The sequence below is a fragment of the Aulonocara stuartgranti genome (genome assembly GCF_965226115.1).
Source record: "Aulonocara stuartgranti genome assembly, chromosome: 7".
NCBI classification, from domain to species: domain Eukaryota; kingdom Metazoa; phylum Chordata; class Actinopteri; order Cichliformes; family Cichlidae; genus Aulonocara; species Aulonocara stuartgranti.
The window spans coordinates 50,075,377-50,102,387 of NC_138945.1; the positions used below are offsets into that span (position 1 = coordinate 50,075,377).

Genomic DNA, 27,011 nt, shown 5'->3' on the forward strand with positions numbered 1-27,011 from the left:
CCCCAGAAGCTTCAGGTGGGTCTTGATGAAGGTTTTAACTGTAACTTCTGCATCCTCCTCAGGTGACTCTGGGATGCCTGAAAACACCAGGTTATCTCTCATGCTACAGGCCTGGAGATCAATGACAGTCTCTTTTATTTTTTATTTTCTTCACTGAGCTATTGTCAGTTAAAGAATTGACCCATACCGAGGTGTTTTCGGTAGCGAGTGTTTCTACCTGCTGCTGACCGAATTCCAAAGATTCCCTTAGGTATTAGAATTCCCGTTGTAGAATTTCGACCAAAGACATCGCATCATCACATCAAAACTGGACAATCACTTATCAGTTAAGTCCATGACGTCGGCAGTCTTTAACCGGGCAGTGATGTTGTTCTGGGGGAGTCAGATGGCGACTTTAAAAAGCAATGTAAATAGAAAAAGGCTTTGACAAATAGTAGAAAATGCAAATACACGTGAACAAAAATATTAAAAGCTCGCTTAATAATAAAACATTTTTGAATTCAGTGGTACACATGCACAGAGTTGGACCAAAATATTGTTGGACCATTAAGTTTTCCTCTGTGATGCAACATGTTTTATATTTCAATGCTTCTGTCTATCTACAATACACCACCAAGACATCACAGTCTCTGGCCAAAAAGGAACACTTGATCAAAGCCAGTTCCCCTTTATGTGCGATCCTCTATGCTGTTGCATGCTGGGGGAGCAGGCTGAGGGTCGCAGATGCCAACAGACTTAATAAACTGATCCGTAAGGCCAGTAATGTTGTGGGGATGGAGCTGGACTCCCTCAAGGTGGTGTCGGAGAGGCGGATGCTGTCCAAGATAAAGACAATGTTGGATAACACCTCCCACCCACTCCATGACATGCTGGTCAGTCACAGGAGCTCGTTCAGTGAGAGACTGAGATTACCGAAAAGCACCACTGAACGACACAGGAAATCTTTCCTGCCTGTGGCCATCTCCCTGTACAACTCATCCACTTAACACACTGGTTACTGCTACAACTACACGTTTCTTTTCCAGCTATTTATTTATGAGTGACTTATGTATGTATATATATGTATATATGTATATGTATATATTGTACTATTCTTAGTTAGCGTATTGTCTGTCTTGTCTTAATGTTGGTTTATGTTGGTTTATAATGGAGCACTGTAACAAAAAATAATTTCCCCCAGGGATCAATAAAGTATTCTGATTCTGATTCTGATTATAGGACAACCGCAAACATACCTGTGGCTCTCAAACAGAAGTTTGGTTTCTTGCGGCATAAATGTCCTTCTGCCTTTTTTATTCTGGGTTAGTTTGTATGCATTATGTAGCTGTAATAGTTGTGGTTATATGTAAAAAGAACCAAGCATTTCTGAATTTGCTGCTTTGACTTACAACAAATTTCTCAAATCACGTTATGTGTTATGGTATTTAAAACAGTCTGAGATACACCTGATTCTAGGAAAGTTTAAATAATATGGTTAATACTTTATCTAGTATCATTTTAATTATTATGGAGCCTTTGCTTATGTATAATAAAGTACAGTAGTTATGTTTAAGACTTTAAACTGGCCCTTCATGCCTGCCAGAAATTACACATGTCAGACGGTTGGATAGGGTCAGAAATTCTATCTGCCTTCACCTTTCCAAAATCAGAAAATGGGAGGAGGTGTCTGTGTTAGCCATTTGCCCTGTGGGATTGTAGACCCACAGAGGCATGTCTGGGCGTCTGGATGCTGCGTGATTCACTTATAAAGCTCCAGAAGATGGAAACACTGAGCTGATTGTCGTCTGACTTCGTCTACAAGTTTACTTTAAGAGGCTTTGTGTGAGCTGACATATGTTAGCAGCAGAGAACCAGATGCAAGAATTACAATCAAGTGTCAGAGTTGACTGGACAGACAGAAAAATGCCTGTTTAGGCTCACCAGCAATGATTTTAAACTGGGGTGCACTGTGTGTGCAGATGAGACAAGGAAGAGTCACAATGAGAACATATTGAGGTGACTTTTTTTTCCTGTTTATTAAACAGGAATAATTGCATTTGAATCTATATACAGAAGTGAAATAGCTAGAAATGAGAAAAAAAGTTGCATTATTAATTACTTGAATCTCCCTTTGTGAAGCAAACTTTGTCATTTGGGTCATTTGTGGTTTCGAGGATGGGAGTTGGAGCTGAATGCCTCACTTAAAAGCTGAAATAGATAAATATATCTCATATATTAGAAACACAATCTTCCATCCTAATATGTCAAAGGCTACATTTACTTTCCAGGCTGCACCACATGTCCAGACAGGCTGCATTCATGGAAAAGCATTGAGAGTACAGCTGTGTGGCAGGATTCCACTCAGTATGACTCCAAGAAAATTTAAGAAAAATTCATGCCTGAACTTGTAATAAAATAGAAGCTAATGTTGCACACAACTATTGGTTTAATAATTTAGTTAAAATTATTTGCGTGCCAAACTCTAAGTTTATGTACTTGGAACAGAAAGTCCACTTTTTTAAGTTTGTATTGTTTTATTTGGTTTGTTTTAGCTGAAACTGCAAGTGCAAGCCTCTTTAATCAGGTTATAAATCTGACTTGTTAAGGTTTCAGACTTTGATAACATTCAGTTTTTATCCAGAGTTTGCTGCCAGTTGTTTGTATCTAATTTTCTCTATGTTTTTAATGGAATACGTTTCAGCCAAGCAACAGTGTGCTTCAAAAGGATTTCTGGAAGAAGCTGAGAACTTAAATAAATGTAACTGACAAAAACTGATTTTTCTGGCCTACATATATAGCACCTCTAGCTAGTTTTTTCAAATTCTTAGTGGTGAGTCGAACACACTCATTTTAGTGACTATTAAGTCACTAAAATGAGTGTGATACATTAAAAAAAAACTTTTATAAAGATAGTAATATTGCATTTGCAGGGGGATGAAGAAATTAACATAAACATTAAACACAAATCTAAAGAATTTTGATTTATAATCCCATATAGCAATTAATAATTAGTGAACATGCATACATGTCCCCACCATTAAGGAGGCGATAGGGTGCAGACAGACATATGCTACATGATAGTAAGACTTCTAGGACCTTGTGAGTGGAGGCATTTATCTAATGCGCCATAGCAAATGTAATGACAAATCAGTTCATTGAGATGAGCAAATTCAAGTATATGAACTGTAATGTAATTGAAATCTTTAGGATCATCTTTGAGAAACATGATCCTATCGAATGCTATTTGATTGGCCCTTGAATATAACTTATTTCAATGCATATCTAATCCATTTGGGACTCTGAATAAAGTACTTACTGTCATTTCTTAGTGTTCATTTTTTGTGACCTGTGACCCTGTGTGAGAGGAGTGCCTCTACGTTGCCTTAGTGATGGGTCAAGTCACAAAGAGGAGATGAGATATTTTATAGATTTTTAAAGAATTTGTTAGCTGACAGTTCAGGTGGGAGACAGCAGAGGCCTGAAGCAGTGGTTTAGTATATGAAGGAGCCAACAGTAGCCAGTGGATTAGTGAATGTTACTCATTAACCCAATCATAATAATTTGACTGGGTTTGCTCTTGGCTGTGGGGCTGTATGTACGTACATATATAATAACAGCGTATGGAACAGCAGCAGCCCGGTGGGTGGATGTCTGCCCACCCGTGGTTGTCTAAGGGCTATTTAGGGGGTTCCCTGTCTGCTTTGAGAGGTTATTATAGGGGATGCGGGGTTGGACCGAAACTGGGGGCATGTCAGGAGATAAGGGAGGTCCTTGTTGGAGGGGCCACAAATTTAGTATAGGTTTCAGACCCTGACTGCTTTTTTTTTTTTTTATCTAGTAGAAAGGAGGCAATGATTGTAATTATTTGATAGCCCACTCATTTAGCTGAGTTACCGCCCTCAGTGGAGTTGTATAGCTCTGATCCACAGCTGCTCTGAAACACAGTTTCATTTGTTTTCACCATCGTCTAGGGGTCATGGCATTATTAATGATGCTTGCAGGTCTTTAAGTGACATGGGCTGTGTTATAGAATTCGCGTGCTGAAAAGAAAAAGAGTCCTCTGTGTATAGAAGCAGTGCCAAAAAAAAAAAATCACACATCAGATAATTGAGCCACCATTTCAGTTACGAGCGTGGTCAATTAGTGAACAAAACGACATTTCTGTTTTTTACTAACCTGAAAAAAAGAAAAAAAAATGATTACATTTAAAAGCCACAAAGCTGCCATTATTCTCATCACAGATTTTGATATTATCAGTAAACATGTTTGCTTTTCCACTAGAAAACACCTTAAAGGTTAGATGAGTTTAACAGAAGAGTAAATAATACCAGTAATGCTTGTTTACCATGATAATTTGGAGCTTGACTTCTTTCCTGTCTTAACATGACTTTGCTGACGTACATTAAAGAGATGGCATTAACGGACACTATTTCTAAAGGCATCATCCAAATATACCCAGCATAACAACCAGCCACAGCTGCGTTTCCAGAAAGCCAATCACAAGAGAATCAATCATCCCTCTGGCTGATTCCATCAAGCAACAACTGTTAGAAAATTGATTTGATTAGACATGAGACATGCACAGTCATAATCTTCCATCTGACTGCCAATTAGTGGCACACAGTTGTGCCGTGTTGACACTGAGCCCGATCTAGTAAGTGTGCAGATGCAATTTTAGAGGAAAGTGGCATTGGACACAATGTCCGCATGCTCAGATGGGATCAGATTCATGGAAAGGAGTGCATGTATGAAAGGGGCTTTATAAAGTCATGTAACTAACATAGTTAGTAAAACACAGTGCATTTTTCAGTACTGGTTGTCAGTCTCATTGGCAGCTCTTTTGCTCACGCCAGATCTCTCAGCCTATCGAAATAAAGTAGGATCCTGACACTCCCCGGAGACGCTCTTGTGGTTACTGCTTGGGTATTTTAAGGTCCTAAAAGCCCCGTTGAGCTCAGGTAAAAGGGCTGTTGAGCGGGTTATTTTCAGCCACCAGGTGTTTATCAAGTGCAAACATACGTTGTGTGTGCCCAATGTCTGCTTTTGGATTTGTGTATTTAAACTATGTGCGATAGCTGCATACTTGGCTGTGTGCAGACTTCATCATGGGTAGTTCGTGCACTTATTTTACTGGGCTTCTCAAAATAGCTCTGGCCCCAGTGTGATTGTGTGTTTATGTGTGACGGACACTTCTAAAAGCCGGGGGGAAAGCTAGCCTGGCAGCCCGAGTTGTCTCGGAGCCAAACCTCCAGCTTGATGTGTGGTTAGCCTGCACAACTATACTTAGTGTAGCACACCCTGTGTGCAGTTATGTGTGTGTGTGTGTGTGTGTGTGTGTGTGTGTGTGTGTGTGTGTGTGTGTTTGTGCATGTGCCGTGTGGGGTCTGCCAGACAGAGACAAGGGGATGTCTATGTGCACCCCTACCTATTAATTCTGTTGGGGTGGGGGCTGTGGCTAATGGTTAAAGCTAACCACAGCTAAATTGAGCTGTTTGTAAATCCAGGCCTAGAACATATCAATGTGAGATGTGTATGTAAAACTGTCAGCTTAGTTCAAAACTTTAAGATTCTGTGTGTGTGTGTGTGTGTGTGTGTGTGTGTGTGTGTGTGTGTGTGTGTGTGTGTGTGTGTGTGTGTTTGATTGTGTGAGTCGATATTAGTCATCAATTACTCGTAGTACAGGGACATTGCTTCTTTTACAGACTCAAGAGTTCCCATAACAAAAATCTTTCATTTTTGTGGACACTCAGTTTCAGCTTAAGATCAAGGTGCCCTTAAGTTAATATCTGGTTAGGTTATAGTTAGCTGAAGGTAATGCTGGATCAGTCCACGTAATGTCAGTTGAGATGTGAGAGAAAGTAAGAGACGTGGATGAATAATCCATATTTACAACCAACTTAGGAAGGGAGTGAATTAGGAACAAAGAAACAGTGAAAGAATATTTAATAAAATGAATGTGGCCTAAAAATTTCTGTCATCATATGTATATTTTATTGGTACAGCATCAAAAGTGTTTATTGAGTTTTGTTTATCTCTGGTCAATGAGTTTATTACATGGTGAAAACATTAATTAAAGATGGATATCCATAACGTTCTGTCTACACATCTACACCAACAGGCTCAGCCAGGGGCAGAAATTAGGGAACTAAGAGGATTGTTTAAAATATACGGGTGCCAAAACCTGAAGACAATCAGTAATGCTTGTTTTCACTGATTGATGCAGTTCTTTGAAATATTTTACAGGGCTGTTAAAAAATTATTTGCCCTCTTCCTGATTCCTTTTCTTTTTCTTTTTTGTTTGGATATTTGTCACACATACATTTTTCAGATCACCAAACAGATGTTAATATCATTCAGAAATAACCCAGTAAGTAAGTAAACCCAGTATTAACCCAGTAAGTAAAAATACAAATTTTAAACAGTGTTTCATTTATTAAGGGGGGAAATGCTGTTCTCACCCACCTGGCCCTGCATGAAAAAGTAATTTCCCCCTAAACATAATAATAATTGTGCCACCTTTGGCTGTAAGAAATGTTGTTGTAATCAAGCATTCGCAATAGCTGGCAGGCCTTTCACATTGCTGTGGAGGAATTTTGGCCCACTGATTTTGTTTTTATTCAGCTCCACATTGCAGGGTTTTCAAGCATGAATGGCTTGTTTAAGTTATCGTCAAAGCATCACAATTGAATTTAATACCAAACTTGAACTAAGCCACTCCAAAACCTTTTCTTTTTTTCTTCTCTTCTTTTTTAAGCCACTAAGATTTGGACTTGCTGGTGTGTTTCAAATCATTGTTGTGCTACAAAAGCCAAAGTGTAAAGTGTACTTCAGGGTATGAACTGAAGGCCAGGGATTCTCCTTCAGGATTTTCTGGTAGGGAGACACAGGAGCTGTAGTTTTACACTCCAACTTTATTCACCTCCAAACATGAACTGAGCATATTGCGCCCAAACACAGCAGAACCCTTCCTCCCACTTCGGTGCGGGTGTGGTGAGTCGCCACACATGCAACCCCCTCCCCCGAACACCTAAACAAACAGTCCACTAGTCCGGGCTTAATCAAAGGTCCAGAACGGCTGAAACGGGGAGTCCGAGAACTGGCTGTGGGTTCACCAGGCCGGGAAAGACAGGCCGGACGAGTGCTGGCGGGCACAGAGCGCTCTCAGAGGGAGGGTCAGAGTCCAACATTCCGGCAGCAGGTGGCAGGCCGCGGAGGGGGGGCATGGGCCGGCACCACAGGAGCATCCTGCAGAACGTGTGCAGGCTTAAGGCGGTCCACTGAAACTGCCTCCTGCCAGCCCCCAAAATCCAAAACAAAATGCTTGGTACCTGGTGCAATAACCCAAAACGGGCCGCCGTAAAGCGGATGCAAGGGGGGTTGATGGGTGTCACGCCAAATAAAAACGAAAGGAGAAGATTCCAACGACCGCAGAACAAAAACATCTGGCAGGCAGTGGTGCACGGGGCCAGGGACAGAAAAGGGGCCTCCAGGGGAGTGGAGAGCCGGCACCGAAACATGCCCAAGGACCAGTTCGGCAGGAGAAACCCCAAGGTCCTCCTTAACTGCGCTGCACAACCCCAACAAAACCCAAGGCAGACGGTTGACCAAGTTACCACTCGTTAAGGAAGCATGGAGCGCGGCCTTGAGCAACCGGGGAAACCGCTCGCACATCCCGTTAGCCTGCGGGTGGTATGCCGTGGTGTGGTTGACCTTGATCCCCAGGCCGTCAGCCATGGCGGACCAAAGTTCCGACACAAACTGAGGGCCTCTGTCCGAGGTAATGTCAGCGGGGGGACCAAAACGCGAAACCCACGTGGACACGAACGCCAGGGGAACCACCTCCGGCCACCTGGTGGTGCAGTCCACCACAGTCAAAAGGTGTGTGAAACCCTGCGACTGTGGGAGCGGTCCGACCAAATCGACGTGCACATGGTCGAAACGCCTACCAGGTACGCGGAAAGGTTTGAGGGGCGCCTGAGTGTGCCTGTGCCGAGGCGACGAGTGCGGGTGAACACCGGGGGTATGACCGTGGAGATAAAATGCTGAACTCCGTGTTTTTCTGCCGCGCTGGAGAAATTAGGAGTTGACAGCGACGGAAACTCTAACAGCAAATGCTGAAACACGTCTCCGGAGGCCACTAAATTGGCCTGGATGAGGGGGTCGGCGGCCCGGGTAAAACGGGGTAGTGAAACGAATGACACAGCGTCGATCAAACGTCTGTGGGCAACATCGACTAACAGCCCATGGGCACGAAGGAAATCTGAGCCTAGGATAGGCACAGAGCTGGTAGCAACAACAAAGTTCCACTGGAATTCCCTGCTGTGGAAAGTAACAGTCACTAACCTTTCTAAGTTGCAATAGGAGAACCGTTAGCCGCAATCAGCCGCGGACCGTGGCCTGCCGCTAAACGGTCCGCGGCAGAGGGCGGGATGAGGCTCTTCTGGGAGCCAGAGTCCACCAGTAAACAGCGCCCGAAGCATGAGACTTCAATGAAGAGCAGCCTTTCCATATCATCAGCGACTGTTTCCTCGTTTCCCTGAGTCAGAAAAAGAGCAGGGTGGCAGGCAGCAATCTGCTCTGGCGCCAAAACGCTGATGGTAGAAACAAAAATCTTTCCCACGGTGCCGCTGCGTAGTGGTTCCTGCCATCAGCGCCAGCTCGTCCACTCCGGAGAAGGCTGGTGGGGGTGTCACCGGCGGGTCCACGGCCGGGGCGTGCACTCCAAACGTGCGGGAGACCAGGAGGATGCAATTCGCCTCTACAGGCAGGAAGCGGTACTCCTATGCTGCTAGAAACGGGGAGTTGGCGAGGCCGGTTCTCACAGCGACGGGCAGTTGTCTGAGAAAGAGATGGACAAAAAGGAATCCCCCATCGTCCTAACCGAGCACGGACAACATGTTTTCCATGAGTTCAAGAGCTGGCGGGTGGCTAGCGGATCGAGCGATGCCACCACATGATTAAATTTCTTGTCATTAGCTGAGATGCTGTGGAGAGCAAACTGAGCCTCCACGTGGACAAACCAAGATGAGGGGTCGTGGAGCCAGAAGTCTGGCAACTGGAGCGCCACGGCAAATGAAGCTGCAGCAGGAGGCAGAGGGCCAGCGGTAGCTGGCGCATCCAGGGCGAACTCAATGGTTCGCTGCGTGTTCAAGGTAGGGTCACCAATATGGAGACATTTGACACACGACACAGGAGCTGCAGTTTTACACTCCAACTTTATTCACCTCCAAACATGAACTGAGCATATTGCGCCCAAACACAGCAGAATCCTTCCTCCCTTGGGTGTGAGTGGAGCCCTCTAGTGGGTCGCCACACAACTATTTTGCTGGTAATACCTGAAATGAGTAAAGAAAAACAACAGCCTATTTATGCAAGATATATTCAGAATTTTATTGGGGGGGGGGGGGGGGGGGGTTTATATTGGTTGGTTCTGATTATTGGTGGGGTCATAACCCCCCTAACCCCCTGGAAATTATGCCCCCTACTTTTTATGAAATGCTGTGTGAGTTTTATGCCAGATGTAACAGGACACAAACCTTCCAGAAACTTCAACTTTTGTCTCATCAGTCCACCGTGAGCCCTGGCAGCTGACCTCTCATATGTCAGTACATGATGTCTTTTACTTTTATTACTAGAACCTTCAGTTTCTTTAGTTTAGTTTAGTTTTTCACATCCTCAGTTTGTTTTGCCTGTTGTTAAAAGTTGCTGGAATTTATTGACCTTGGGTACCATTGCTGCTGTGTGTGCTCCTTTAGATGAAGAAGAAAACAGAATGCATGCAGGTAGCCTTTGTGGTGTTTTACCATCATGCAGTTACAGCTAAGTTTTTATCACCAAATTTAGATATATATGTACTTGGATGATTAATTCTGTGAGTTTGTAGAGTATGTGAGCATATTTCTGTCAGTGATAATAGATGTGGACAATGACTTCGCTCCCCTTTTTTTGTACAAAATTGTCTTGATGTTTCTTGACCCGCATAACTGCTGTCTTGCTAGTAAAGAGTTTCCCACATTCAGGCATCTTTAACGTGATGGATCAAGCACAACCCATACAAAAATCCAAAATATTCAGCCAATAATGCAAATTCAGACATTCTTTTTCTTTCATGCTCCTTTTTATAATACATGATAACAAACTAGTGTCCAGTGTAGTATTGTTTCATGATATCCAGCTACATTATTCCTTCTTGTTTAGTGAACCAGTTTTTAAACTGCTCCACCAGCAGGAATATTTTCTCTTGAATTCCTCCTTGTTAGAAGCTCTCAGGACATTATAGCTCTGACTTTTGGCCTATTTGTCATTAGTCCTATTGAGGTAGGAAGTGAAGCTTATTGTATTGTCTCACACATTTTCCTGTTCTAGTTTTTTCCAGCCCAAACAATGGTGTCTTGATCCTTTCCCATTCAAACAAGACATAAAAGCAAACAGCTCTGTCAAACACTGACTTTGATTTTGGTCAGTGGTATTATTTGGCTATCTTTAGCTATCTTTAGGGGATAGACATCTATTAAACAGGTGATTTCATTTTAATTTTCCTGGGTTTTTAAGTCTTATCACCTTACACACAAAGAGGAATCTATGAGGGCTTAGTGGGGTTAAAGCTTTACCTGACTTGCCATTTTCACCCTTCTTAAAACAGCCAAAAACCCCTTCTTTAGTTTCCTATGACCTACTGATTTATAACCTAGGTAGTGCTTATTTCATTTGGGTCGGTTACAAAACCAAAATTATGCTATTTAAGACTTGTTTGGGATCTCAGGAAGATTTGTGACTCTCCACCATGGCGGGGGGCCGAAGGGAACAGGAGAGAGCTTATAGAGCCACAATGGCATGCTTAATTCGTTATTACACTGGTGGGATTTTGGGTGATCATTTTATAACTTAGAGACTGTCAGCGAGGCCTGAAACATTTTTGAACGCTCACTTGTTTCACACAGACGAGAGAGCGAGAGGGCAGGGATTGACTTTAGTGATGGATGTTACAGTCTGGAGGGTTGTGTGGTCCAAATAACACCCCTACCCCTTCCGGCTTCATCTTTTAACTTCAGTAGTAAAGAAAAGGGGTTTACATTCTTTGGGCTGAAAAGTTTTTTGGTCACAGGAAGCTATGGAGCCCTTTGGCTCTGTGTGGTTCCTACAAAAGGAAAACCTTGTTATTTCCCATGTTTTCACTTCATCTCCTGCTTTGTCAGTGGTGGTTGCATGCGTGTAGGTGGTTCATGATCACCTCTGTGTGACTGTGTGTGTGTTTGTTTTTGTCTAGGTGTGTTTATATGTGAGTGGTTGGCTCAGTCATGCCTTATTGTTGTCTCGCTGGATGATTGATATGTTAGTCCAAGGGAATTTAAAAATTTCATTTCTCAAAGCAAGCTGTCAAGAGGCTATTGGTCATGCATTGTGTGCTTTTCCATATACAGCATAAAACATGAGAAAAAGGTATTGTGGACTTTTTTTTTACATAAATCTGTAATCATTTGTAAACTGTAATAAAATAATAGTTATAAAACTGAAATTTTCAATGTATTTTGCATGGTTTTATCTTTGTTTTGGTAATAATTGCATAGACATTGTATGTCTAACAATTTATAATTTCCTGCAGTGATTATATATAAATGTTCATCAACAATAATAACCTCCCCAACCCACCAGAAATTCAGGCAGTGCTGCTACAAAATAGCAACTGAAAGCGTATTAATTAAGGCGTGACGGTGGTTAAGCAGGGGATGAAAATGATGTGCCAGGAGTTCTCTGTTTTCGCCTGCTCTAGTGATCCTCAGACGTCTCCGAAAACGTCGGAGCACATTTGGAAATATATGACATCTTGATAAATCAAACAGATATTTGAAGCTTACACAGCTACATTCTCGCTTGAAAATAACTTAAAAGTGAAAGAGTAATATTTAAAAGTTTTTAGCCGCTTCTCTGCCGTTGCCGCGTTTGGGTTTTGGACAAAATGCATTCTCGAATATTTAGTTGTACCAAGTACACACAAGTCACCACCAATGCATGCTCGATAAAAAAGGTGGAGCAAGAACACATCCGGAAATCTTTTGCGTTCTCAGCTTGATGCGTACTTTGAATTGGAACAGTACTTGATCTCCGACTGATGACGTATCACGAGTACACGAGAATCCAAGTACGCGAAAGTACGCATATTGAGACAGGCCCTCTGTTAGCTGCTGTTAGCCAGTTTTAGTGAAACTTTCTTTGAAGTGGATTAAGCTGCCTGTTGGACTTGTACACTTCTAAAACTCTTTACAAATAAACTCTCACACGATGTGAGACTGTAGTCAGAGAGTGATTTCTAAGCTACTCAAGCTCAGCGTTAGCTTAGATAATGCCTCTAGCCGCATACATAAAACATGATATTATATCACTGTATTCAAGATGGCAGGACAACTTGGTGGCTTCCGCAAACCAGCACCCGCTCCTGTGTAGTTTGTGTGAATGAATTGGTTTGTGGGAAGATGTAATCATATACTAATGAGTATGAGTAGATGAGTACAATATTATTTTTTTCTATTAAACAAACCTTAAAAAATGACTGACTGTACCTTTAAAATGACCAAATACCAACAGAAGAAAAAGGTCAAATTAATTACCTTTGTAATTATGTCTGACCTACACAGTAATTTAGCCTCGGGTCACTCCAGTTTCTGTCATTGATATCTGTTGTTATTTCTACCCTGACACCTTCAGAGAAACAGAAGTCTCACAGAGACCATTTTTTGTTTTTTTGTTGTTTTTTTTGGGGGGGGGGGGTTCTCTGCTGATGGATGTAGTGAAGCACCTTATCACTACAGCGCTCTGCGTTTACTCTGCGTTCACTCTGCAGCGAGGTGTGACCTAAGCCTCCTTCCATGGTCTCTTGGGCAGGAACAGCACTGCCTCACCCTGCTGTGCAGCACCAGGCTGCAGCGGAATTTTCATTATTTTCAAAGCTGCTGCTCCTTCTTGGGTGGTCCTCGCCATGTGTCGGCCCCCAGTATGCGTAAATATGTGAGTGTTTGAGTGTGTGTGTGCGTTCGTGAGTTTGTCTTGTTGCTTGCACATTTTCTGAATAAATTTTATCTACGTGGCTTCTCAAGTATATATTTTTGCCAAAAGCTCCACAAGTCACAGATTCCCTCCCCAACTAATTAGCCATAGCTGCATTTTATGAGGGTGATAATCTAAAGTGGGCAGCAGCCAAGTGGTTAGAGCCCAGCTAAGTCAGGAGACGTGTCTGAAACTGACAGATAAGGCAAGTTTACTGATTTAATACCTGTTTATGTCTGTTTGTGATATCTTATCTTTTATCTTAGGAAAGCAGTCAAAAAATTTAAGCAGTGTAATAGTTCTGATATATCTTTCCACATAGGCTGCAGATGGTACTTAGAAGTATTCACAAGTTGTTTAAAGATACCTAAGGCAGGATTTGTGGCTTGAAAAGTATATTTGAGAACACTGTACGTATAATATTGGATTACAGTGACACTCAGTTTGACAACAGATCCATTCTTGGTCATTTCAGGTTGTTTCAGCATTTTCAAAATGAAAAAATGGACATTTCCTTTAACATATTTGTACTAAATTGCACTTTTGCTTCAAGGAAATCTTCCCAGCAAAGTATGAGGAAATTAAGCACAAAAAAAGCTAAATGACCTACATGCTCCACACGCTTGTGTATTTGGACATTTGCACTCAGGCATCGACTTTTTAATAAGAAAAAGGCAGAACTCCAGGTATTTTTCAAAATTCTCATTTATTTTGCTTATGCAGAAGATTATATTGAATATCTGTCTGCGCAAAAATTCCTTCTGACTGAGTGCACACCCAGTGTGCATGCACTACAGCTTGATGTAGAAAATCATCCGCTTAAATATTTGTGGTTGTTTAAGAAGAAGCTTGCTTGGAAATTTGACTCTTCCTCCTCCAAAATGATTTTTCCGTTGTTTTGGCCAATTCCACAGAACCTGGAAACAGAGCCAAGCTCCGAGCCAAAAGAGCCAACTATTAGTCCGTGCAAAACTGCACATGTTCTGTAGAGTATAAACCAGCTGTATGTACCATCATGCTATTTTCACAGTACAACTGTAGCACATGATCATCACACAGAAAAACTGCAACCAATTTTCTTGTCATGAGGTGGCTACATGATGAGGACTATTCCTGATATGAAGAAATGTGCAAAGGAAAGTGGAGAAGTCAAAACACTCTATGCTATTTTTTGATACTATGGACTATCATTCTCAGTCCCAGAGGTGCATTATAGTTTCCACAAGAGCTTTATGTGAGAATGGTTTCCGCATATCTACCACATAGCATCCTAACTAACTTCCTCTGCTTCTGCCGCAGAACTAAAATTCTCTGATGCTGTCCGTTTACTTTGAGCTCTGGTGAATCATTTCTAGATTTGAGGTTAGGTCAAAGCTGAAACACTAATGTTGTGAACTGTGTTGAGCATTGTCATTGCAATGTAGCAAGGATCCTACAACAGTATCTCGAAGATCTGATGCAAAGTCAGAATTTTATAGAAAAAAAAGGGGATTTGGGTGTGGGAAAGCAAATTCAACCACAGAACAATAAACACGCACACACACTAGTGAGACCACTGACTTTAACTAAGTTTAGAATAGAAAAGGAAAGAAAACAAAAGGTTTTAAAGAGGATTTCGCAACAAATATACTTCAATTCAATACAGTTTTATTTACATAGCACCAAATCACAATAGCAGTCATCTTAAGGTGCTTTAAATTGTTAGGCGAAGACTCTATAATAATATGAGAGAAGTCCCCAATAAACAGACAGCCGCTTATGATCAACTAGCAGTGGTAAATAAAACTCCCTTTTAACAGGAAGGAACCCTCCGGCAGGACCAGGCTTAGGGAGGGGCAACCATCTGCCGTGAGAAGTTGGTTCGCTTAACCATTACTTTCACAAAGTGATATCATGCAGGCTGGCTTCATGGAAATACATGAATTGGCCATGGCTTCTTACCACAATATTCTGTTGTGGTGACACCTAACTGGTTAAAGTAACACATGAGGATCAAAGCGGCTGGTTTGTTGTTCATTGTCCAGGTTGCTAGCAATGATCAGTCCCACTTCCATCATTTTCAACATTAACCCAAGTAGTTTAGATGCCTGAATCTAAGAAAAATAGAGAGAAACAAAGAAAAAAAATGTCTAACATCTAAAAACAGCAACCTCAAATACATCTCAGCTCAAATATAGATTAATGAAAATAACTTCTTTGTGTGAACTGGTTTGAAATGTAAAGGTCGATTTTTGTTTAACCATGTTCAACTCTGATTCAGCGTGTTACTACATGATACCACACCTGTCACCAGCTCAACAGGTTTTTAAGGAAAAATCAGTTACCTACAGAAAGCTTTCTTGTATATCACCTACCTGCAGCCAGAATACTTCCATGTAATAAGAAAGGAGCATGCAGGCATGAATTCAACTGATGGAGTGTGGAGAGTCAATAATAAGTCTACAAGAAAATGATGGAGGCCAACACCTTCATTAACAGATGAGGTGCTTGTGTGAATGCAAATGTCAGATGCAGCAACCTGTTCTTTACACCCATGTGTGTCCAATTGCACCCATGTGACAGTGGTATATCTTTTTTTTTTTTTTTGGGGGGGGGGGTTAGTATAAAAGTGCGCACGAGTGTGTCTCAGTCTGAGTGACTTTGTCCTTTTTTGTGCAAACATGCTTCTCTCTCTCTTCAACAATCTCAAAAACAATAGCCTGTGGTGAAGTCCTGAGAAGCAGCCAAAGCTAGAAACAATAAGAGGGGCGTTGCATGTCTCAGCAGGAAGCTGTTCATTGCCTGAGTCTTGGTCAAGGCAAATGTGAAAGACACAGCAAAAGCTGCAGCTGAAGTCAGGTGAAATACCTGAAATCTCAGAATCATACTGGGCTGCTTGCAATAGAGAATTTGCCCATTAAAAGACTAGGAGCAGAGAAAGTGATGGATTACCTTCACTGTTCATAGGAGTTTGTTAGGCTGGGAAGGACATTCAGTATGTTATCTTGCAATGCTTACTGGACAAAAAGACTGGTGAACTGTCCAGAGTGTACCCTGTCTCTCACCCTTTAGCAGCTGGGATAGAGTCCAGCCCCCCTCCAACCCTGAATTAGAAAATGAATGAATGGATAGAAGAAACAGCAAATGTTTATAGCCTGATTGCAATTTGAGGGATTTCTCAAATGTTCACAGCAGCTAGGATCTTGTAGTAGAAAAAAACCTCCTAAAACATCAATCTTTGCTAAATCACCTTTTGTGAGTTTTATATACCTTGATAAAGGTGAGACAAACAGATTTACAAGAGCTTTTCTCATTATTTTCCTGTTATTTATTTAGTAAAAGCAAAATGTTTTGAATCAAATTTAAAATAGAAATTCAGCTACTGAAATGTGTTATCAATCAAGTCACCAGGCAGGTAAGGCACAAGGACAAGTCTGGCCTTGCCTATCAGTCTTGGCGCCAAGTCAATATTTTCATAGCCCTGAATCCCAAATCACAAGTTTGACTCAGAGTCCTTGCCAATCTGTACAAACCTTACCCAGCCCCTAACTGCTGCTTCAATAATTTGATATAAACAAGTAAGAGAGGCTGCGTGAAAACAAGCCTGGACACATCGGTGTGCTCACTTTCACTTTTTGGTTCATCCCAGATCGTTCAATCATTTCAGTCTGAGGAAGGACAAGCACTGACTGATGAAAAGAAAATGCAGTTTGAACATGATTAGGTAAAACCCCCGTACTTTCCCCGGACTAAATCCTGCACACATGAATAAATAAAGGAGAAAAAGCCCACTTACTTAGTTCTTTACCTTTTGCTCTTTCTCATTCTGCTTTTTGTCTCCATGTTTCTCCCGCTATCCTTCCTCTGTATCGCCCTCAAAGTCCTTTCCTGAAGTGTGAACGTTATTAAAACCAAGGCCAGCACCGGCCTTGACGCCTTTTTTAGATATCATTTTTAATTCATAGTCCCTGTGGAGTGAGTGATGGTCTCCGTTTTCCTCTGTACCTTCTTGTACATTTACTGAAATCTTATACCCCTCCCTCTCTGTCTATCTGTGTTTATACAAAGAGCTGTCAAACTTACCAAAACATTAATTTAAAAAAAGTGACAAGATATATTGTAATTCCTCCAAAGGCACTTTATAGTACTGCCAGATGATAATTCTGAGGGATGCAGCAGAACAGGCTCACACTAAGAGGCAAACACATACGATTATGTGAGGTGTACAGCAGCAAAAGCTTACCACATAGAAAGGCACTCTTCAGATTAGACGTGTCATATTGTAAGCAAATAAACATCAGCTGCAAGTGGAAAAGTTCTTGTTTTATTCTATTTTCTATTGTTAAAATTGAAATGAAAATATTTCAGAATGATCAATAATAATAGACATCAGTAATGCAGACCGCAACTGTTTACATCTTTAACAACTTTAAGTCTGCATTATTCGCCTTCTTCATTGCAGCCTTAAAGTGTCCCGATGTCTTTGTCACGACATTAGAAGATCCACTCACTTTAAAGGTAACTTGCTTCCCTAAACATCTATGTATGCTGCCAAACAACAATATGTAAATTAATAATTGTTTAAATCACTACCACTTAGTACTGAACCCTGAATGATTTAACCATAATAAAGCCACTTTATGGGCAGCACTGTGGCACGGTGGTTAGCACTGTTGCCTCACAGCAAGAAGGTCCTGAGTTCAATTCCACCATCAGGTCTTTCTGTGTGGAGTTTGCATGTTCTCCCCGTGTTTGCGTGGGTTCTCTCCGGGTACTCCGGCTTCCTCCCACCGTCCAAAGACATGCAGCTTGTGGGGATAGGTTAATTGTATAATCCAAATTGCCACTAGGTGTGAATGTGCGAGTGAGTGTGAATGGTTGTCTGTCCCTGTGTGTTAGCCCTGCGACAGACTGGAGACCTGTCCATGGTGTACCCTGCCTTTCGCCCTATGACAGCTGGGATAGGCTCCAGTGCCCCCCGCGACCCTAAAAAGGATAAGCGGAAGCGAATGGATGGATGGATGGAAAGCCACTTTACGCAAGGGATGAACTAGTTTGGCACATAACAGACAAGTTAACCCATTTTAAATTTTATTTTTGGTAATCAAAGTATGTCACAAAAAACAGATTGCTGTAATATAAAAATTATATTTTTACACCAACAAGGTGATTCCCAGAGATCTATTAGCTGAAAACCTGGCATATCTTGGCATCATGTGTAGTGCGTCCTTAGAACAAGAGCAGGACAAAAGAACAAGTGGCAATCTCAAAATCTATGTACCGCAGATGAACATTTGTGCCCTGAAGAAATAAGGAGGAATCTACCAACGGACCTGACACTACAGTGTAGCCGTCTATGGTTTTGCTGAAGTCTCATCGGAAGGTGTCTCAGTGGAAGGTTGACTGTCAACGAGCCAGTCTTTAGGAATGAAAATAAGGAGAAAAGACCAAGGTACATCAAATTACATAAGAAATGGACTAAAAATCATCATCAGCAGGTCTTTTGCAGTGATGAATCCAGATTTGACATGTTTGTTTCAAATTGTCAGTATGTACGGAGAAGGTCAGAGAGATACAATAAGTAGGTCCTTCTCTTCTGGCTAGAAAGCCATCAGTAAAACATGGTGGAGGCTCTGTCATGGTTTGTGGCTGCCAGAAATTTTGTGGATATTGTCAAATTGATGGAATTATGAATGCAGAAAAGTACTGTCAGCTTTTGACCATGCAATATCATCTGGAAAGCATCTGATTGGCAACAGCTTCATTTTCCAGTACAACGACGATTCCATCCACACTGGAAATTCAGTAAAATCATAACTGGATAGAAAAAACATCCAATCCAACACTATCAGTCATGGATTGACTTCCCCTGAGCCTGGCCCTCAACATTATTAAAGCAGTGTGGGATCATCTTGACAAAGAATGGAACAAAAGACAGACAAACATTATATGATAAAAGTCTGGTTTGAATATATTGTCTTTATGTGGCCAGATTCTTTAGCTAAAGTGACTGCATTAATTGCATTAATGTTAATCACTTTAGTGTTCCAGTGTTAAAGAAAGCAGAGTGCTGAGCTGGAAGGGGACTAGAAAAACCACACGATCTTAGAAATCCAGTTACAATAAAATGTTTAATCTGTATGAAGCCTTACTCATGTGACTCTTTGTTAATTAATAATTATACAACTCTGAAAACTGTAAACATCTGTTTTATCATTCATCACAATGTTGCAAAACGATGCTCAAGTACTTTAGTCACTTCATTCAAAAAGATGCCATCCAGTGGTGAGTGCTGTGGCCACGCAGCAAGGAGTTTCCTGGTTTGAATCTGTTGGCCAGTTGGAGCCTTTCTGTTTGGGTACCCTGGCTTCTTTCCGCAGTCCAAAGTCATGCATGTATGGTTAATTGGCGTTTCTGAACTGGCTGCAGCAGCGAATGCCCTTACTGTGTGTGTGTGTGTGTGTGTGTGTGTGTGTGTGTGTGTGTGTCTGTCTTTTACACAAAAAATGCACTTGCAACAACTTTAATATGGAATGTACTGGACTTCCCAGCTAGGCGCCCTCCTGTGGACGACAGGTGCAATCCCAGTTGCACAGCACTTGACCAGCTTCTGTGTGTGTGTGTGTGTGTGACAGACAGACAGACAGACAGACAGAGAGGGAGATTCAAAGCATCAGGACCAGGAGATGACACAGTGCTCCAAAGGCCTGGTTCTGCTGCCTCCTCCTCCACCCACCTGCTGCAGACGCTTCTGTGAAGGGAAACTGCTACATGTTATGTCACCGATCCCTGCCATGCTGCGTGTCGAACGACCCGGCAGGGCCTGCTGAGTACAGTGGTGGTGGAATCGGCCCAATCGGACACTCCTATCTGCCACTTTGACCTTTTTATTCCGTCAAATTTGGACCCATTTACACCAAGTCCAGAACCGTTGGTGCTATCGACATGGGGTCTTCACTTTATGACCGGCGCACTCAACTGGTCTTCACCAGATTATCTGCCAACTTTAATCAGTTCTCGGCCTCACGCCCGTTCCTTGGTGACTAATCGTGTGTATTAACCATATCTCTGTTTTTCTCGTCAGCCTCTGAAACCCACCTACCAAGCTCTCCTGGATACCAGTTTGCTGCCGCCGGTAATCCCTCTCCGTTTTGGAGCTGCCATTCTCTCCTGCCTGCCTCCCTGCATTGCATGCAGCACCCACCTGGACCTCTCCTGCCTCCCCCCTCCACGCAACCCCCACCTGCAAGCTTGTAAGACAGCTCAGTGTACTATCCTTAGATTCACTCGCAACCCTCTGTGGGATTCCCCTGACTGCTCTGTCCTCTGTTTCAGTGCCCTGGCCCGCCACAGTTTCCCCTGCCCAGTACCTGCACCCAGTTATCCCTGCCATCTAGTTATCATCACAGTATTTTTCTCTCGCCTCAGACATCTAGTTTATGTTCATTGATTCTAGTCTGCACTTTCTGTTAGCCTCTGAGCATTGTAAAATAAAATCTCTTTTCGTTACACCTCACCCCTGGCCTCCGGTTTTGAATCTGCACTTGAGTCCATCCCATGTCCACGGGCCACTGCGCCTGACAGTATAATCTGGCGAGTATATGAACTCAGCGGATCAAATCCGGACTGCCGTCTCGAAACAGGGCGCCATTCTTGGTACTCACGAGGACGCGCTCCAGTTTCTCCTGGCGAAGGTTAACTCACTCACTGACGAGCAGGAGAAGATGCAGTCCGCGGTTCAGAACCTTCAGTCAGCCACTGCCTCTGAACCCGAACCCGTTCCCAGTACGTCGGCACCGGTACCCGCGCCGCCGCCGCCTCAGCCCGCTGCGGATTCTGAGCCTCTGCAGACGCCGATGTTCCGCGATGCCGCCTCCCCGGAGCCGGAACCCTTTTCTGGCAGCCGGGGGGGATGCAGCGGTTTCCTCCTTCAGTGCGAGCTAGCATTCGGTCGCTCACCCCGCTCGTTTGTTTCTGATACCGTGCGGATTTCTTATTTAGTCGGGAAACTGCGCAATCGCGCCCTTACATGGGCAGAGGCTTATCTAGCTAGACATCCGTTACCGACTTGTCATTATGATGACTTTTTGAGAGAGTTTAAGAAAACTTTCGCTCACCCGACCTCTGAATGCAGTTCGGCGCGGAGGCTGTTGCATCTTCGTCAGGGACGGCGGAGCATTGCGGACTTCCTGATCGATTTCCGCATCGCCGCCGCCGAGGCGGGCTGGTCTGATCAGGCTCTGCATGGGGTGTATTTGCACTCTCTCAACGATGAGATGAAGGACCACCTGGCCTCCCGGGATGAGCCCGCTACTTTTGAGGAGTTGGTTTCCCTCACACTTCGCATTGACAGCAGGTTGCGGGAGCGAGAGTGGGAGAGGGACTACAGTTCCCGTCGGTCCTTGCGGCGGTCATCTCCGGTCGTTTCTCCCCCGCCACCGCTTCCGGTTCAGCTGTCCACTCCCATTGCTGGCACAGGGGGTGGTGAACCGGAACCGAAACCATGCAGATCGGGCGTTACCAGCTGACGGTGGAGGAGAGAGAGAGGCGCCGCCGTTCACGTTCTTGCTTTTATTGTGGCTCCGGTGAGCATTTGATTTCTTCCTGCCCTAAGAAGGGAAAAGAGACCGCCCGCCGGTAGGTCCGGGGGTACGGGTGGGCAGTACCAGGGTTAACGCCAAGCCCCGATTTTTGCTTTCTGTGACACTCTTACTCGGTCAGGGAGCCCACGTCTCATCAGCGCTGGTTGATTCAGGGGTCGAGCAGAGTTTGATCGACAGGGGATTTGCTGAACAGCTTCAGATCCCTCTTTTTGAGTTAAATCCATCTATTCCAGTTAGGGCATTAAACGATCAGGTCTTTTCTTACATTACTCATCGCACTGCACCGGTTACCTTGATCACTTCCGGCAACCACAGAGAAACACTGATCTTTTACACCTCACAATTCCCTGACACGCCCATAATTTTAGGTTTACCATGGCTAAGACATCATAATCCTCACCTGGATTGGGTGGGACAGAGGGTCGTGAGTTGGAGCCCATATTGTCACGCCAACTGTCTCGTCTCAGCTGCCCCACCAGGGGCCACCGAGCCCTCTAGCAAGGAGAACTGCACCCCTGACCTCTCTGCGGTTCCCCCCGAATATCATGACATATCAGATGTTTTTAACAAAGATAAGGCACTGTCCCTACCACCCCATCGCCCTTACGATTGTGCCATTACCTTGTTTTCCGGCTCCACGTTACCTTCCAGCCGTCTCTACAACTTGTCACGCCCTGAACGGGCTGCCATGGAAAAATACATCGGAGACTCACTGGCGGCTGGACTCATCAGACCATCAACTTCCCCCGTGGGTGCTGGCTTCTTCTTCGTGGGTAAGAAAGATGGCACACTCCGTCCATGCATCGACTTTCGGCCCCTTAATGACATCACAGTTAAAAACAAATACCCATTACCACTCATCAGCTCCGCTTTTGAGCCCCTCCATGGGGCCACCATTTTTACCAAACTGGATCTCAGGAACGCATATCACCTAGTCAGAATCAGGGAGGGGGATGAGTGGAAAACTGCGTTTAACACACACTTAGGACATTTCGAGTATTTAGTCATGCCATTTGGCCTCACTAATGCACCTGCAGTTTTCCAAACCCTAGTGAATGATGTCCTTAGGGATTTTCTGGATCGTTTTGTCTTCGTTTACCTCGATGACATCCAGATTTTTTCCAAGGACCTCAAGGAACACAGAGTCCATGTCCGGGCCGTACTCCAGCGGTTGTTGGAGAACAAATTATAGGTCAAAGCCGAGAAATGCGAATTCCATGCACCATCTGTGTCATTCCTGGGTTACATTCTTGCAGGGGGGCAGGTGAAGACAGATCCGGCTAAAGTGAAGGCAGTAGCAGAGTGGCCACTACCTACCTCACGAAAACACTTACAAGGGTTTTTGGGCTTCGCGAACTTCTACCGCCGCTTCATCAGGAATTACAGTCAAGTAGCCGCTCCCCTAACTCGTCTAACTTCCTCTAAGCTTCCTTACCATTGGTGTCCAGAGGCCGACGCCGCCTTCTCCCGGTTGAAAGAACTGTTTACCTCTGCGCCGGTCTTAATCCATCCTGATCATAGTAAACCTTTCGTCGTGGAAGTAGACGCGTCAGGCGTTGGGGTCGGGGCGGTGTTGTCCCAGCGTTCAGGTTCATCTGCTAAGCTTCAGCCCTGCGCCTTTTTCTCCCGCCGCCTCTCACCTGCGGAGAGGAATTATGACGTTGGAGACAGGGAGTTGCTTGCTGTAAAGCTAGCGCTGGAGGAATGGCGGCATTTACTTGAGGGAGCAGAGCATCCATTCACTATTTGGACTGATCATAAGAACTTAACCTATTTACGCACAGCCAAAAGGCTCAACTCGCGCCAAGCTCGATGGTCCCTATTCTTTACTCGATTTAACTTTTCCATCTCTTACCGACCAGGCACCCGCAACACTAAGCCGGATGCTCTGTCCCGCCAGTTCGACCCTGTGTGTGACCCGTCTGATGCACCCACCATCTTGCCGGCAGGAGTCAGGATCGGTTCTGTCGCCTGGGACGTGGAGGAGGACATCCGCCGTGCGCTGGAGACTGAGCCAGACCCCGGCACGGGCCCTCCGAACCGACGCTATGTCCCCACCGTGGCTCGCCCTAAGGTGATCGATTGGGTCCACAAGGGCAAATTTTCTTGCCATCCGGGTGGGGGGAGAACAGGCTCACTCCTTAAAAGGTATTTCTGGTGGGAGACTATTGATAAAGACGTCAAAGAATATGTAGCTGCCTGTCCTGTCTGCGCACGTAACAAATCGAGCTCACTACGCCCAGCTGGACTTTTACGACCCCTCACTATACCTCATCGCCCCTGGTCTCACATTGCGTTGGATTTTGTCACTGGCCTTCCCGTCTCCTCAGGTAAAACCACAATTCTCACAGTAGTAGATAGATTCTCCAAAGCTGCACACTTCATTGCCCTAAACAAACTCCCCACCGCAACGGAGACAGCCAAGATTATGACTGCGCAGGTCTTCAGACTCCACGGCATACCTTGCGAGATCGTGTCAGATAGGGGCCCTCAGTTCATTTCGCGAGTGTGGAGGTCGTTCTGCACCGCTCTCGGGGCAAAACCCTGCTTGAGCTCAGGATTTCATCCACAGACGAATGGGCAGGCCGAACTGCTCAACCAGGAACTGGAGGCCACCCTCCGTTGTGTCGCTGCCTCCAACCCCGCCTCATGGTCCTCATTGCTGCCGTGGGCAGAATACGCTCACAATTCGCTTACGTCTTCTGCTACTGGCCTCTCGCCTTTCGAGGCCTCCATAGGTTGCCAGCCACCTCTCTTCCCCGACCAGGAGGCCGACCTCGAGGTTCCCTCAGTCCAACACCATCTCCGACGTTGTCAGCGGGCGTGGAGGTTGACCCGTCGGTCGTTGTGCCGGTCCGTTGCTCGCCAGTGCCTGTACGCGGACCGTCGCCGCAGGGCAGCCCCTGCCTACTCCCTGGGCAGAAGGTGTGGTTGTCTGCTAAGGACGTTCCCCTCAAGGTGGCATCTCGTAAGCTGGCCCCGCGTTTCATTGGACCCTTCGAGGTGGAGCGGGTCCTCAGCCCTTCTGCGCTGCGGTTGAAGCTGCCTTCCTCGCTGCGCATTCACCCGACCTTCCACGTCTCCCAGGTCAAGCCGGTGGTCGTGAGTCCGTTGTGCCCTCCTTCCGCTCCCCCTCCTCCCACCCGGCTCGTTGATGAGCATCCTGCCTTCGCGGTCCGGCGCATTCTGGACGTCCGTCGGCGGGGACGGGTCCGGCAGTTCTTGGTGGACTGGGAGGGTTATGGGCCTGAGGAGCGGTCCTGGGTGTCTCGTTCCTTGATTTTGGATCCTGCTTTGCTTTCTGCTTTTTACAGGGCTCGACGCGGGCCGCGGGTGGCTCGGTCGCCGGAGGTCGACCCTTGATGGGGGGGTAGTGTCGTGGTCTGGGTGGTTTTCCACAGCATCAGCTCCTCCCCACTGGGTGGAGTCTTTGTTGTTCCTCACCTGATGGCAATCGTACCAGCAGTATTTATGACCGGCGCACTCAACTGGTCTTCGCCAGATTATCTGCCAACTTTAGTCAGTTCTTGGCCTCACGTCCGTTCCTTGGTGATTAATCGTGTGTATTAACCGTATCTCTGTTTTTCTCGTCAGCCTCTGAAACCCACCTACCAAGCTCTCCTGGATACCAGTTTGCTGCCGCCGGTAATCCCTCTCCGTTTTGGAGCTGCCATTCTCTCCTGCCTGCCTCCCTGCATTGCATGCAGCACCCACCTGGACCTCTCCTGCCTCCCCCCTCCACGCAACCCCCACCTGCAAGCTTGTAAGACAGCTCAGTGTACTATCCTTAGATTCACTCGCAACCCTCTGTGGGATTCCCCTGACTGCTCTGTCCTCTGTTTCAGTGCCCTGGCCCGCCACAGTTTCCCCTGCCCAGTACCTGCACCCAGTTATCCCTGCCATCTAGTTATCATCACAGTATTTTTCTCTCGCCTCAGACATCTAGTTTATGTTCATTGATTCTAGTCTGCACTTTCTGTTAGCCTCTGAGCATTGTAAAATAAAATCTCTTTTCGTTACACCTCACCCCTGGCCTCCGGTTTTGAATCTGCACTTGAGTCCATCCCATGTCCACGGGCCACTGCGCCTGACAGTAACGCTGTGAATGTTGAATATGGTGTTGCTGAAAATAGCAGGTGTGCACAGCAAACAGATGGAAGTCAAATTTTTAGGGTCTGCCTCAAGGGACTTTAAGCATTAGTCGCTATAGCAAAGCCTTTTGACAGAATACCCAGGCCTGTTTATGTAACTCCATTTCCAGATTTTGCATCAAAGGGACTCTTTGTAGCCATCAGAGTTCAATTTGAATTTCAAAGGGAATACGCCAGCGCTTATTAAAGTACAGAGGATAAAATCAATGTATTCATTTGCAACACCAATGAGTTGAGTCAAATTAATTCTGTTTAATCTGCAAGTTTTTTGGCATTCACTCTTTGAGTCCCTGCCAGTGTTTTAATAAACAGCTTCGGGATCACGTTTGACCCTTCTGTTCCAGCATTCTTTCCTTTGTGCAAAATCTCATTTAATCACTGTTATTGATTCTTCTTAATCGCTACTGCCGGTTTCATCTCATTTGGTGACCTCATCTGCAGTACTAATGATATACGCAGTGCCGTCTGTTCAGTTTGAAGGCAGATCTGGTTATCTGCCAGGTGGCACCTATTCCCAATTGGCATACCCATACAAAGCTTAAATGAGTTGGTCATTCATTACAGAGCTTCTCCTCCACACTAGCTCATTATGTACTACTGAACAGCATTTATACTTGTCTATTTATTACTATTGTTTATTACACTCTTACCTGGTAAATGTTGAGTTATTGCTATGTACTGTTTTAACCCTTTTTGTTTTTCATTTTTTTATTTTTGCACCAATCAAAATTTTATACCTTAGTGAATATGTTTTGTTTATGTGACCTAGATTAGATTAGATTAGATAGATTAGATAGAACTTTATTAATCCCTCGGGTGGGTTCCTCTGGGAAATTCGACAGAAGTTACAGAGTTACAGAATATTATATATATATATATATATATATATATAGTACACACACACACACACATATATATATATAAATACAGAGACAATATAAATAAAATATACGAAGGGGATAAATAGAATAAATAGGAATAAAAAATAAAAATACAAGTGAATTGCACATTTCAAGTATTGAGTCTATTGCACCGTTGACTATTAACAAAAGTATTGCACAAAAGGTATTGCACAGTGAGGTGAAGAGGCACTACAGCTTAGTTGTTCCCCCCTCCTTTGTCCTCCTGTTTCCCCTCCCTCTCCCCTCCAGGGAGGAGTTAAACAGTCTGATGGCGTGTGGGACAAAGGAGTTTTTAAGTCTGTTAGTTCTTGTCTTTGGGAGAAGCAACCTGTCACTGAACAGACTCTTCTGGTTGT

General features: G+C 44.4%; 1 protein-coding gene and 1 long non-coding RNA gene across 2 annotated transcripts; both read left to right on the forward strand.

The window, feature by feature from the left end:
* The first annotated feature begins 20,089 nt into the window (after positions 1 to 20,089).
* Positions 20,090 to 20,515, forward strand: LOC309712060. Its single transcript, XR_014278174.1, has 2 exons — positions 20,090 to 20,252; positions 20,335 to 20,515. It is a non-coding gene; the product is annotated as an uncharacterized lncRNA (long non-coding RNA).
* A 4,512-nt stretch (positions 20,516 to 25,027) lies between these two features.
* LOC309709499 (uncharacterized protein) lies at positions 25,028 to 25,628 on the forward strand. Its single transcript, XM_082538112.1, has 3 exons — positions 25,028 to 25,121; positions 25,197 to 25,365; positions 25,448 to 25,628. The coding sequence occupies exons 1-3, from the start codon at positions 25,050 to 25,052 to the stop codon at positions 25,507 to 25,509; spliced, it is 303 nt and encodes a 100-aa protein (XP_082394238.1). The 5' UTR covers positions 25,028 to 25,049; the 3' UTR covers positions 25,510 to 25,628.
* Positions 25,629 to 27,011: the final 1,383 nt, after the last annotated feature.